General features: G+C 43.3%; 1 protein-coding gene across 1 annotated transcript in view; it reads left to right on the forward strand.

Moving 5' to 3' along the window:
* The window catches only part of camta1a (calmodulin binding transcription activator 1a), a 291,574-nt gene that overhangs the window by 255,271 nt on the left and 22,449 nt on the right, over positions 1-13,854 (forward strand). Inside the window, exons 7-11 of the mRNA XM_067592910.1 lie at positions 1,885-2,038; positions 6,458-6,598; positions 7,272-9,586; positions 11,823-11,949; positions 12,638-12,772. Of these exons, the coding sequence (XP_067449011.1) occupies positions 1,885-2,038; positions 6,458-6,598; positions 7,272-9,586; positions 11,823-11,949; positions 12,638-12,772 (2,872 nt within the window). The remainder of the gene's footprint in view (positions 1-1,884; positions 2,039-6,457; positions 6,599-7,271; positions 9,587-11,822; positions 11,950-12,637; positions 12,773-13,854) is intronic.

Here is a 13,854-nt window from a genome sequence, read left to right on the forward strand (position 1 = left end):
ATGTGTGAAAAGGTAGAAAACAGCTGGGAGTGTGGGTGTTGGAAGGAGGAGATTGTGCGTAACCACGTGTATGATTGTTTTCAGCTCACCCATGTGTGTCTTGTGAGTGTATACGTGTCTGTAACAATATGCTAATGGGTTTGTCCTTGCTCAGTGTGTTTGTTTGTGTGTCTGTGCCTGTGTGTTTGCACATACTTATGCGTGAGCTGTGTGCGTCTATGCGTATTCACACTGCCTGCACCCATACATCCACATACGTTTATGTACGTGCATAATTGAATGAAGCCGTCTACATTGGGCACTCTCATAGTAAGTAAAGATTGAGGGCATCTCTTAGCTATTGACACAGCTGGTGATGCCATCTGGGGGCATCACACACCACCCTGTGCCATCTCCATCCAAACAGGACAGCAGTTGTTGCCTCGTGTCCATACCAATGACAGGGGACATGGAGAGCAGCGAGATAACACACTGCAATGTCCAGCTCCATCTCTTTGTAGAGGCAATGGAGGGAGGTCAGCTGCTTTACATACACTGTGTTCCTGCTCCAGTCCTGAGCTGTAACTTCCCAGACACACCAAACATGGCGGTAGTTGTTTGTATGTTTGGGTTATTTTTTCAGAGAAGTAATTGTTTCTGTGGATCTGTGAGCCTCCAACCACACCCCTGTCTGATGAAAGGGGAGAAGGAGAGAGAGAGAGAGAGGGAGGGGGGGTGCAGTACCCAGATTAATGGTACACACTGAGAGGGAGCACAGACCTACAGTAACAGCGCCTTGATTTATTTGCCACTTAGTACTGATGAAGCTTCAAACTGCAGTCACACACACATGTTGTCACTGCATTTTTCTCTATCAAGGTCTTTGGTGTTTGTCGATTCTTGTGTCTTGTTTAGCTGCGAGTACATGCATGTGTTCAAATATGGCTATGTGTGCATGTTTTTACTTGTGTTTATTCATACACTTGATTGAATCTTTCCCTCCATATACTTTATAATTGCTTATATTTGGCTGCCTAAAGGTCAGTCATCAGTGCAGCTTTCATTTGTATCATACACATCAGTGTGGGGATATTGCACTTTATTTGTGGGTTACGTTTGTGTGGGCTCAATGGGAATCGGATGTCTATAATAAATTGGAAGCGATAAGGACTGAAACAGGAACATTCCTTGTGTCTTGAGTCTTTGCTATGCTTGGTAATCAAAGCCTTTCATGATTACAGAAGCAAACTGATGTTATTCACACCAGCACAACATTCCTTTAAACGCTACCTATTATTCATAAGCTGTCAATTTAGGGAATTTGCCGAGGTAACCCAGTAACAATTTGCAGGCGGCAAATTGTTGAGTTTTGACTCGGTAAATACAGGCAGAGTTAATTGAGGGCATCAACTCACCATGTGGGAGGACTTGACAAAATGCCATAAGTGTGTTACATGAGCACACATTGTAATTATCACACATATGCACATACAAATACACACATGCATGAGTACAAACGCTGGTATACACTTCCAAGCGCACACACATTTGGAGATGTAGAGATACAGGGAGTCACATAATGAGTGAGATTATTGACGATTTCTGATCCCAGATTTGTTCTGCTCCCTGGTTGTGCTTTGAGTTGTGTATTTCCTCCTCTGTTCTTGGGCTCTGTTCTCTGTGTGAGGGTTGCCATGCAGTGTTTCTAGCTCAGTAACATTTTACTTCTCACCAACCAGCTGGCATGTTCCAGATATGTAAAAGCACTCACAGCTGAGCCACAGTATTTATGTGTCACCACCACTCTTTGCTCTGGTATCCTCAAGAAAACATGCTCCTTGTCTAGCTGAGACTATCCATGTCAAATAACCTCCTCCAACCCTCCCTCTCTGTCTTTCCTCGCAGAACCCTGATATTGTGCTCGTCCACTATTTGAATGTTCCAGCCATTGAGGATTGTGGGAAACCATGTGGTCCGATACTGTGCTCCATCAATACAGACAAGAAGGAGTGGGCCAAGTGGACCAAGGAGGAGCTGATTGGCCAGCTTAAGCCCATGTGTGAGTATTCCATTCAGAACTATGCATTTATCAATTATTGTGACCCACCCTCAACTTTTATTCATAGCTTTTTATGTAAACAGCTGATAATTTAACATGTATACATGCATGGAAAGACTAAACACAGTGGCTGTTGTTTTTGTCTGAGGATTTAATGTCCAGTCCTATTAGCTGAGAGCTGGTACACTAAGTGCTCTCAGCACCTCAGTCAGAGAGCATCTTCGGTCACTGAGTGTTCCTACACTGTTATATGAGTGTGTGCTCTTCCTGGAGCCGTCTGCTAGTTGTGGGTCAAAGTTCAGCCCTTCCCTTAGACCTCTGGCACCACTCTGACCAGGCTGAGAGAGCGCCTGCTTTCTGGCCCAAGAAGGAAGTCAAGGCAGAGGAGGGCAGCAAGCTGGTTATTGATTCATGTTAGTGCGTGGGAGCAAGAATGTCTGACTCACCAGAAATCCCCCTCCACCCCTTCTTTGGCTCTCTCTGTATTTCCCCCCCCTCATTGGATTGATCCTTGTTGTTACCAGCTTTACTTATGTTCCGTGAGATGCACTATGTGTTTTTTTATGAGTCGCTAGACCTGCCCAAAGATTGAGGCAATGTTTTGGAAAAAGTCAGGGTTTGTCTGATGATGATAATAAATAGGGACTTTGTGGGGCATTGAAAATCTTTCAGAGAGCTGTTAAGATACCTTTAACAACCAGACTGTGATTCGGGTGTATCTGACAGGGGCCGGCAGGCCGATGACTGATATTCCGATGGCCAATTATTAGTGATGTGGCCAGGTAAAGAGGAGCCTGTCAGCAGCTTTACAAGCACACATTCATGCTGGCTGCATACTGACAAGGCAGTCCAGACCATCATCTGGAGGTTTTGGCATTATTGTTATCCCCCTCACTGCTCCGCTTGCTATCAGTTTTAGGACATATTTTAACATAAAACCTTACCTCAGGACAGCCACTGAGCAACAACGGCCTACTGTATTCATTACGTCTGTGACTTAATGTAAAAACCAAGCACCATTTGCAGTAATGCGTAAAGTCATTAACTTTGGGAGTTGTTGGGACAAAGAGGGTGAGTGTGAGATGCCCTCTAGCTGCCAGGCTACATGAGGGGGCTACATAAAAAGCAAAAAAACCCTCTCCTGCTTTCTGTCTTTCTTCTCCTCTGTGTCCCTCTCTCTTTTCTGTGGAAAAGCCGACATGTCAACACAAGCTCAATCATGGAGCAACATTGCCATCTAGTGGTCTTATGCGATAACAGCTCCTATTTCAATGCTGGAAGCAAGGACTGGTGATGAAGTCATGCTGTATTATCCATGCATTATTTAAGCTTAAATTATACTTAACATACAGTATATATTTACTAGACTGGCCTGTATCTTAGAAAACGCAACTTGCATCTATCAGTAGATATGCTTTTTTGCAATTCACAGGAATTTTATAATATGTGTGTACTGCTATGGATTTCTTTTTTTTTTTTGAATAAATAGTAGAACATACCCGATTCCTCACAGGTTGCATAAATAGCAGAGCATATATCCTTTCTCCCCTTATCAGGACTGTGCAAAACCATCAAATTTTGTAGTTTGAGTATTGAATATAGAATGCAAGACCGTGTAATGATGTGTACTGTACAGTATGTTTGACACTAGGTCACCTAAAGTATGTGTGGCAGTGTGTTAAATATTGTTCTTGTCTAATGATGATTGTTACTATTTCACAAGCTGCTTTTTTCAGCTCAGGAATCCTTAGTTTAATGTCGCAGTTATTTTTCCAGAACAGTGTCAACTTTTGCAATATAATTGCCCTCTTCCGTCTTGCTCTTCTCTTTTGTTATTCTCTTCGTGATATTTTAGCGCACAAACCATTTGACACCTCTAATGATACAAAAAAACAACAAAGGGAAAATGTGAATTTCATGGATCAGCTGAGCTTATTCTGTCTCCCTACAACAAAAACACACTCACATACTTGTGCTCTCTGTCACTAAATTTTCACACGCACAGATGCTCACACACGGCAGTTCAAATATAAACCCCATGATACATAGCCTTGTCTGACCTCGTCCTCCTTAATGCCCTGTGGTGTTTGATGAGAAAGAGAAGAAGCAAGAGGGTGAAGAGGGGGGCAAGAGAGTGGCATCAGTACTCAGTCACGCTACAGTTCCATAGACAAGGCAGCCAGCTTGATTCACTCTTTTGGTCTAATGCTATAAACACGCAGCACTCTCCCCAGCTATGCCCCTAGCCTGCTGACAGATAGCGCATGAGCGGCTTTAACAAATACTCAGACAGACAGAAGGCCTGTCTCCAGGCTAGAGAGACAGGGTCAGAGAAGAACAGACCAAGGCAAGACAGACAGGGCTGGCCATCATGTAAACTATTGTACTCTGCTGTCCCATATAGTGCCCAATGGTGCAAAGGCAACCAGATGGGATATGCGTATGCCCTACAGATCAACTGTGAGTCATTAGGGCTGTGTGATGCTGCTCATGACAGGATGCAGTCATCAGGATGATGATGTGACTGGGTTGCTGTTTGGTGCCTCTGCTGTTGCTGCCACTGGGATTAAACCTAGTGGCACTGCTCCTGTCATTTCTGCTTTGGAACATAACCCTCAGTTAGAGGAGAAGACAGGCAGACACGGTGGTAACTGTACGTCAACATTCCAGAGCCTCAGGGAGTGATGCCCGTCTAGATGAAGAGGGCTGTGGCAATTCTGGCATGAGGGATCAGGGCGGAGGAGAGACAAGATTGTTTGGACAAATGGGGATGGCACTACATGGTGGATGTAAGCTGTTGCGTTAGGCTTTCACTCTTGCTCTGTCACCCTCTCTGAGTCAGATCAGCAGAACGGATGCCCCTCTGTCCTGCAGCCTCCCTGCTGGCTTTGTCACGGAAGGAGATTCATGACAGCGTTCTTATTATGCTCATGGCCCTATCATCTCTGTGTTAGTAATACTAGCATCATCTCATTTGTACTGTTTGCATTACACACTGTCATGAGGTGAATGGTGACTCAAGCTACACTGTCTAATGGGATCTCCAGACAGACACAATTATTTGTGCAGTAATTATACTGACATTAAATGAAACCTTCCTGTCACATTTGGTGTCCAATCTTTTTTTTTCAGCTCAGTCACTGTAGATTAATGGCTGAATAAATCTGACTTTATAATAGATCAAATGAATCCTGTTATGTTTTTATGACCTGCCACAGTAAGTTGTCAGGGGAGCGTATGATCTCAGCTTGATCACAGCAGCTCTACTGACATCTGCTGGTGACCAGCCTGTAATCTGCCAAAGGATCTTAAAGCTTTCAAGTTAGATCCTTATCACAGTCATCCAGTCATGTTTTCAACTGTTTTTTTTCACTTGCCTTTAACTAGCTCTGTCTTTAATCTGCTGTACCCTTACCCTCTTACGCTGTTTCCATCTCCTTTTATCTCATATACAAACAGACATGCACTAAGCAAATTCTTGCTGTTTTTCATACGTGCTCTAAACCTCACTCTCTCTATATCTCTCTCTTGCATATTTAACCAAAAGAGGTACTGAAGTGTGAGGAACTTGTATTAAAGCTGGCTTGATTTTGTTTGATAGTCTAAATATGCTTCACTTCTGAAATATTACCTTTTTCTCGGTTGAGAGCCTGAGCACTGCAGCACACAGTGGTGTCTCCTACTACCTTACTGCCACTAAAACCACTATCTGTCTCATCAGAAGTGGTGGCTGGTTGGCAAGTGGAGCGATGAAAAGTATTAGGGGGTACTAGCGAGGTGTGACTGAGTCAGGGAGTGAAGCTTTACAGGAGAAAGCCTCTCTTTTTCCCCAGGTACAGGAGCAGATCCAGCAGCAGTTAGGTGGTGTTCCTTCCCAGAAGCATTCCCTGTCAGAACAACAGAATTGGGTCAATTCAAGAAGGAGTGGGTTTGCTGTCACCTTCATCAGCTCTCACAGAGTGGCCTGGGAGTAGCAAAAGACATATGGGAGGGAAAGAGGCACCATTGAGAATGAGCCGTGTGATATAGAAGACTTGACATTACATTGACGGGAGACTAGAGAAAAGCAACTGTTCCACTCTGGGTGTTGTTTTGAAGACAGGATAGAGAGCAGGGCAAATAAGAATGATCAGAAAATGTGTAAAACCAAAGGTGTTTCTCAAATTCTACCAATAAAACTACTATATCATTTTACCCGAGGCAAGTTAGTGGGTTGTTTGTTTCCCTTCAGGGCAAACCAGAAAATTTAATTTCTCTGTTGTACCATGGTAACTTTTAGCATTTTAGAGAGGTGTCCAGTGAGTGATATGGGGCATACCGGCAGGTAGACAGGGAGGGCAGTGTTTGGGGCGGGGGGTTGGCGTGGCTGGTGGTCTGTTGGGCTGGCTGACATCTCTGTCTCCTCCTCTCTCCCGGCAGTTCATGGCATCAAGTGGACTTGCAGCAATGGGAACAGCAGCTCTGGCTTCTCAGTGGAGCAGCTAGTGCAACAGATTCTGGACAGCCACCAAACTAAGCCACCTCCCCGGACTCACAACTGCCTCTGCACGGGCACCCTGGGTAAGGGCTTAGTGTGTGGGATGGAGTTTGTTCTCAAGAGAGAACTGGAAAATTCAGCCAGAGAGGCAAAAAGGTCATAAAGATACAGTTTGTCATACGGTAGATCAGAGAGTGTGATTGAGGTATTTTATTGGTACTGTAGGTGATTTACAGTAAAATCGAGTGTCATGGTTATTGGCTCATTATTTTTTGTTTACTGATAACTGTCAGGGCCATATCTGAAATAGCCCAGCTGTTCTCAAATGTTATGCTAATCAATCGAAAATTTTCAGCTGTGTAATTTCACTAGGCTGTAGCCAGGAGATGAAGATAAAGCAGTGGTTTACTAATTTATAAAACAAATTATTCTGGATAACCCCCATCTGCATTTTTATTTCTAATGACTTAAAGTAACAAGCCATGCAAAACGTCCCATACGCTTCACTCGCTGTATACTAAAAAGAAAGACTAGTTTTATCACCCACTGAGAAAACTGTTGTTTCCAAACTAATTCTTCCAAAAACAAATTGATCGTCCGTCTTTGTCTCTGCTCCTTGAAAATTACTAAGTATATGCCAAATTATTAAGTACATAGAAATCAATATCATTTACTTGTCTTTTCTTTTTCCCCCTTCTTTCCCCCTCTTACCCATCCAAATCCCCTACCCTTTTTGCTCTGTTTGTCCTCATACAGGTGCAGGGAGCAGTGTGCACCACAAATGCAACAGCGCCAAACACCGCATCATCTCCCCTAAGGTGGACCCCCGCTCAGGGGGCTACAGCAGTGCTCACTCTGAGGTGCAAAACAACGATGTGTCAGAGGGGAAGACCGAGCACAGTGCCCATGGTGGAGGCAAAGGCTCTGGGGGAGGAGGTGGAGGGGGCAGTGCCAGGGAGAAACGCAATGGCAAAGTCCACAAGCCTGTCTTGCTGCACCAAAACAGTACAGAGGTGTCATCCACTAACCAGGTTGAGGTCCCTGACACCACGCAGAACTCCCCTGTCTCCATCAGCAGCGGCCTCAACAGTGATCCAGACATGGCTGACAGCCCCGTGGTGACAGGGATGAGCCATGTGGCCTCTGTCATGTCTGGCCTGTCCCAGAGTGTGTTTATGTCTGAGGTCACTGGAGACCCTGTGTACAGCATGTCTCCCACTGGGGGCCCCAACACTCACCTGATGGGTGCAGATGCCACCTCACAAGGCTTGGTGCTGTCTGTGACCTCTGATCGTCACAAATTTGCCTTCCCCAGTGGAGGAGTAGGGGAACCTGGGACTACTGCCGCAGGAGACCTGTCCATGTTGTCTGCAGCCGGGGTGTCTGAGGAACTGGTGCTCTCCAGCAGTCTGGACTCTGGAACCATCAAGATCCCAGAGACCAATATGAACTTTGACCCTGACTGCTTCCTGAACAACCCCAAACAAGGCCAGACCTATGGTGGCAGTGCAATGAAGACAGAGGGCAACTCTTCCTCAACCTCATCTTCCTCCAGTGGCAGTAATAGCACCAACGGCAATCTGCAGCGCTCCCCCTCCATGTCAGACAACGGCTACAGCTTCAGCGCAGCTTTGGTAAAGAATATCAAGACAGAAGACACATCCTTTGAGCAGCAGCTGGCCAAGGAAAGTGGCTACCAGGTGGGGGCAGTAGTAAACTGTGGCAGCGGGGTGTCTGTTTCATCTGGTGCTGGCTCAGGCCAGGGCAGCCTCACTCTGACCCCTGCAGGCTCCCTGCTTCCTTCTGGTGGGGGTCTGAGTCCCAGCACCACCCTGGAGCAGATGGATTTCAGTGCCATTGATGCCAAGCAGGACTACACGTCCAGCGCTACCACAGTGAGCTATGGTCAAGCCATGTCCAGTCCTCACATGCAACATCAGAATCGTTCGCCCAGTTTCTTCCTTCAGGATGCCTCTCAGTCCAACCAGGCTCAGCAGGGGAGGCCCAGCATGGGCCAGAAAACACATATGATGGAGCACAACTCCCATGACTCTGGAGCTTATATGGGGCTGCAGGTGGTGAAGACGGACTCCCCTGGCAGCAATGGCCATCTCCATCACCACCACCAGGCCCACCAAACCCAGCATAGGGCCAACTGTAATGGAGGTTCACCCACAGAGGGGCCCGGCCAGACTGGCTCTCTGCAACTGCTGCAGTACCAGGGGAGCTTTCCTGGGCTGGGCGCTGAGCATGAGGAGGTGGTGGGTCTAGAGCAACCAGGCAGTGTGAGTTCAGCTCAGGCTGGAGCCACTGAGAATGGAGCAGAGAATCTACTCAAGCCAGGGGATCACATTCAGGCCTGTGGGGCAGGAAACGGAGAGGGTGGGGGGGCAGAGCACTATCTGCAGCAGGCCTCAGATGGCGGAGGAGGAGGGACCGGAGGTGCAGGGGAAGGAGTAGCGCTTCATAATGGAAACAACAACAGTGATGGCAGCAGCCGCACCCAACAGCAACAGCAGCTGCAGCCTCTCCTCCAAGGCACAAGCATGGTCCAGGGACTCTACAACGCTGTTGGAACCCACCAAGGCCTGGGTGGAGCAGCCAGTAATGGAGGAACAGGGGGGGCAGGCATGGAGATCAGTCTAGATCACTTTGATATCTCTTTTGGAAACCAGTTTTCTGACCTCATCAATGACTTCATCTCAGTGGATGGCAGTGGAACCACTATGTCAGCTGGAGGGGCCCTATATGCTCACCAGCTAGTCACATCCCACAGCTCTGATAGTCAGAACACAGCTGGTGGGGCCCCCCAGCAAGGCCAGGAAGATGGAGGCGCCAGGAGCTCTGGCTACAACCCTTCAGAGCTCTGCCTTCAACCTTGCTGCAGCCCCCAGTCTCTGAGTGGAGGGGCTGCAGCAGGGGGAAACACAGGAGAGGCAGGCTCCTTGTCCTACATGAATGTAGCAGAGGTGGTTTCTGCGGCTGTAGCCCAGGGGGCTCTGGGGATGCTCCAGGCCACAGGCCGACTCTTCATGGTTACTGACTACTCTCCTGAGTGGTCTTACCCTGAGGTGAGTGATGTGATGAGACTCTTCCTCCTTCAAAGAAAATTCAATCTTTCACAACTAATGTCCATTTTTGGTAGATAGTTTTTGGTTTTTGCTAACATTTTTATTGGTTATAATGACATTTTATGTACTAGCTCAACTGTCAATTACATTACAACCTAGAGCATTCCCAATAGGTTTTTAAAAGGTTAAGTTTATCCCACTTATCTAAACCCATTCATTTTCAATAAAATATAAGCTGAATGGTAAAAAAAAACTTTAGTAGAATTACAAACAAAGGTAAATAAATAACTAATCTGTTGTAAAGATCCATGAGATTTTTAGGATTTTTCAACAGTTTTAATGGACAGTTCAGGGATGTTCACCATTTTGACTTCCAAAAAAGTGGTTTTGATAATGTGCAGATCTAGATCTGTGACAGCCAGACTTCAGTTTGTTTTAGGTGTCTTGGTTATTTCCCATATTAATATTAATGTTTCATATATTCTTGGAATATGAAATATAAAAAACATTTTTGTATGCATGTGGACACTAAATACTGATGGAAATCATTTTAAACTGATCTGCATGTTTTATCATTTTTTCAGCAAAAATATGTATAAACTGAAAACTATGAAGCATGGTGATCTGTCAGGATGTTCAACACCATATATTTGGAAGTCCCATACAGAAAAAAGCCAGATTGCAGAGAACAATGGAGAAAAACTGACCCTGCTGCATACATGGGTTAATCAATCTTTTAAATACCATTTTATTATGAAACACCCCCTGTAGGTTTGAAAGTCAGCTGTTAATAGTTTGTACTTTGCTTACAAACAACTGTGGTCAGATTGAAATCGTGTCATTTGTACTAGGGCTTAATTTCCTCTAGGGATAGGGGGATATGTCCCCCTCACTTTTCAAAAATGTATTTTGTGCCCCCGCCCCAACCCACATTTACAGTTTCAGTTTGATTTACTCACTGTGTGCTTTTACTGTCCAGCTGCCATAATCCAAATGAGAGATACTCTGACTCGAGATTAAAATGTTGTCAAACTCATCTTGGTTGCCCTCAATTATAGTATTACTGTGTGCTATCAGCAATAACCTTTATAAGCGCCTTGCAGACTTTTTCTGCTTGGATTTAGCTTTTCCACATACAAGCGTCCCTACTCTCTGACTGTGGAGCTTTTGGACCTGTGCAGCCTAAGAGCTGCAGACACTACTCAGGGTTGAATAAACATGCTATGACCTGTTCTTCATATTGTTTGGGTTAGAAAAATTATTTAATCCATAGTTTTATTTGCAGTTAATATTCTCCCAAAAATAATTAAATATTAGCCAGATAAGGCAGTAGAGTGTGGTGTTCATTTTAGTAACATTATCTATCATATAGTGTAAGATCTCAGTCAATGAAACTAAATGAGATTTAGGGTTAGTGCACTGATAATACAGCAATTTACATAGCATTTTTGTTAGACTACTATTATTATGGAAAGTGTTTAGGGTTTGGGTTGCAACTACATAAATGTACATAAATTCAGCAGATAGTATTCACATAGTTTCATTTTTTCCCTTTACCATACCTATGCCCTTGCATTTGTATCCCAATAGCATGTTTTCACACAGTCAAAAAAGTACCAACATGTTGAGTGAAACTTCTTGAACTGATTTGCAAAAAGAAGTGACAGGGAATGACAAATGTATTTTGAAAATATTTATTGCAGCAGCAATAATGTCTTGAAATTACCAGAGAGATAACAACATGGCATAGGGGAATGCTGTCATGGCTTTGGATAAATCAATCTGGATAGTAGCATGTAGTATGAGCTACAGTAAGTGTTTTAAATATATAAATTAGCATGAAACAAATATGTTCTGAAACTATTTTGATAAAATATTTTACTAAAAAAATGTAGATTTCTTAATAATGTTCGAACTATGTAATGCGCAGTCTTGTCAGTATTACAATGATATTGTCAGGAGTAATATCCTCCTTCTACCTCTGGATGGTAGCACAATGTTTTTATGTCAGTGTTGGTTGGGTGTTTTAGAAAAAGGGGTGTAGTGTAATGATATTGGCTTTCCACATGATGGCAGCAAAGGTGTGTGTAGGGAATTTGTTTTCTCTTTCTCGGTGTTGTTCTTAGCTCTGCACTCTAGATGGCAGAATAACAACAAATAATAGAATCGGATATACTTGAACCTGACCTGGCAGGTGTGTTGTGAGTTTATTTTAATCATTCCTCCTGTTTTTCAGGGCGGAGTTAAGGTGCTGATCACTGGGCCCTGGCAAGAGGCCAGCTCAAACTATAGCTGCTTGTTTGACCAGATCTCAGTCCCTGCCTCTCTAATCCAACCAGGGGTGTTGCGCTGCTACTGTCCAGGTAAGTCAGGAGAGAACTCACACACAATAAAGACGAGAGGGGACAGTGACGTGGAGGTGTCAGTATAATATGACTCGAGACCCATCAGAGAAATGCTGCTGGCATAATCAGCTTTACTACAAACATGTCAAACATTTGTCTTTTTTAGCAATCTTTGCTTCTTAGACAATTTATATTGGCAAAGATTGTTGGGGCGTGAAGGGATGAGAATCAACAACATGCTTTATGTTTTGCACTGTGGTGTCAGGTTTTTGTTTTGTTTTGTGTTTAGCTTTCATTTATTAGTGTGCAGGCTGTAAATATGATTTCTGTGTATATTTATTAATGGTTTATACATGTGCATTTTGAAAGATTTGCTTTTACTTTCTTAAAATACTGACAATACAAGTCCGGTTGGTGAGCACAAACAATGTAATAAATAATCTTTCTTTTTTTTTTTTTATCAGAAGCTTCTGTCTATCAAATGGTCAAAAATCTATTTTTATTTAAATACATTTGCAATAAAGCAGATTATGTCTGGCTCCATGTGAGTCACCGTAAAAATTTGTACATTTATAATAAGGTCATACTGTATTTCAAGCCCAAAATTATATGTTCTTTTTACACTTATAGTAGTGACTGACCTTATAATAGTGGCATTGTATATACTGTATAGTCACTGTATTCTCATTATCCTCTCCCTCCCCAGCTCATGACACAGGTCTGGTGACGCTACAGGTGGCTGTCAGTAACCAAATCATCTCCAACTCTGTGGTGTTTGAGTACAAGGCCCGCGCTCTTCCTTCACTGCCATCATCACAGCACGACTGGCTCTCGCTGGATGGTATGTCTCTCCTCAGTTTTACTTTGACTTTGGTCGTGTCTTCTATGACGTGATTCTTCCTATCTGTCCTCTCGCTTTTTTTTCCTTCTCCTTCTTATTAACTCACTTCTTTATGTAATTCTTGATATCTCTGACTTTGCTCTTTTCCCACTTCTAATTCTTCTATCTTCAAATCTCCTGTGGCTTTATTAATTTTGATTAATGATCTGCTGGATCATCATGTATTACAAATCCTCTCTCTTGCTTTGCTTGAACTAAAGTGTCGCAAGTTACACAGTCATATGTATTAGTTCTCCCTGGAGCCAAAAAAGTCTGCAGGATATAGTTAGATATTGAGGAAACTGCCAAAAGATAAATTGTCCAGGTTTTTTTCTACCATTTTTACACACTTATGTATCCACATTTGCAGTAACAACATTTTCTGTATTTTGTACAATGATGGAATGGGCAATATAATTCACACATTATGTTCTTTGCTATTGTTAAATGTTTCTGTTGCACAAATGTTCATCTTGGACTGAATTATGGCTGGGATTAATGTTGTTACATCTTGTATCTCAGAACAGCAGGAGCACAAAATTAGAATGATAACAAAAATGTAATGAATTCGTTGTGTACAGAGCCCGATCAATACTGGATTTTTGGGGCCAATGATAATACCGATATTAGGGAGTGAAAAAATTCCGATATCGATATATCGGCCGATATTCTTTATATATACATGAACACACATTTTTTGCAATGATCCCTCAAATATTAAACACTTGTGACAAACATATGTAATGGAGGCAGGATATTTTACAGTTTAACAATAAACTTTATTGTCCAAAATGACATCAGTGCACTGACACAGTAGACTTCACTGGGAATACTATAAGTAAAATGTTTATATAATTAAACTTGAATTAAGAAAAGGATCAAAAAATGCTGCATATATAACATAAAAAATAAATAAATATCAGTACATATCGGACAACATATACATATCGGACAACATATACAACAATACCGACATATCTGGGATAGGCCAATATCGGCTGACCGATGTATCAGTCTGACTCTAGTTGTGTATATAATGTTGT

The sequence above is a fragment of the Thunnus thynnus genome, chromosome 6 (assembly GCF_963924715.1).
Source record: "Thunnus thynnus chromosome 6, fThuThy2.1, whole genome shotgun sequence".
NCBI lineage: Eukaryota > Metazoa > Chordata > Actinopteri > Scombriformes > Scombridae > Thunnus > Thunnus thynnus.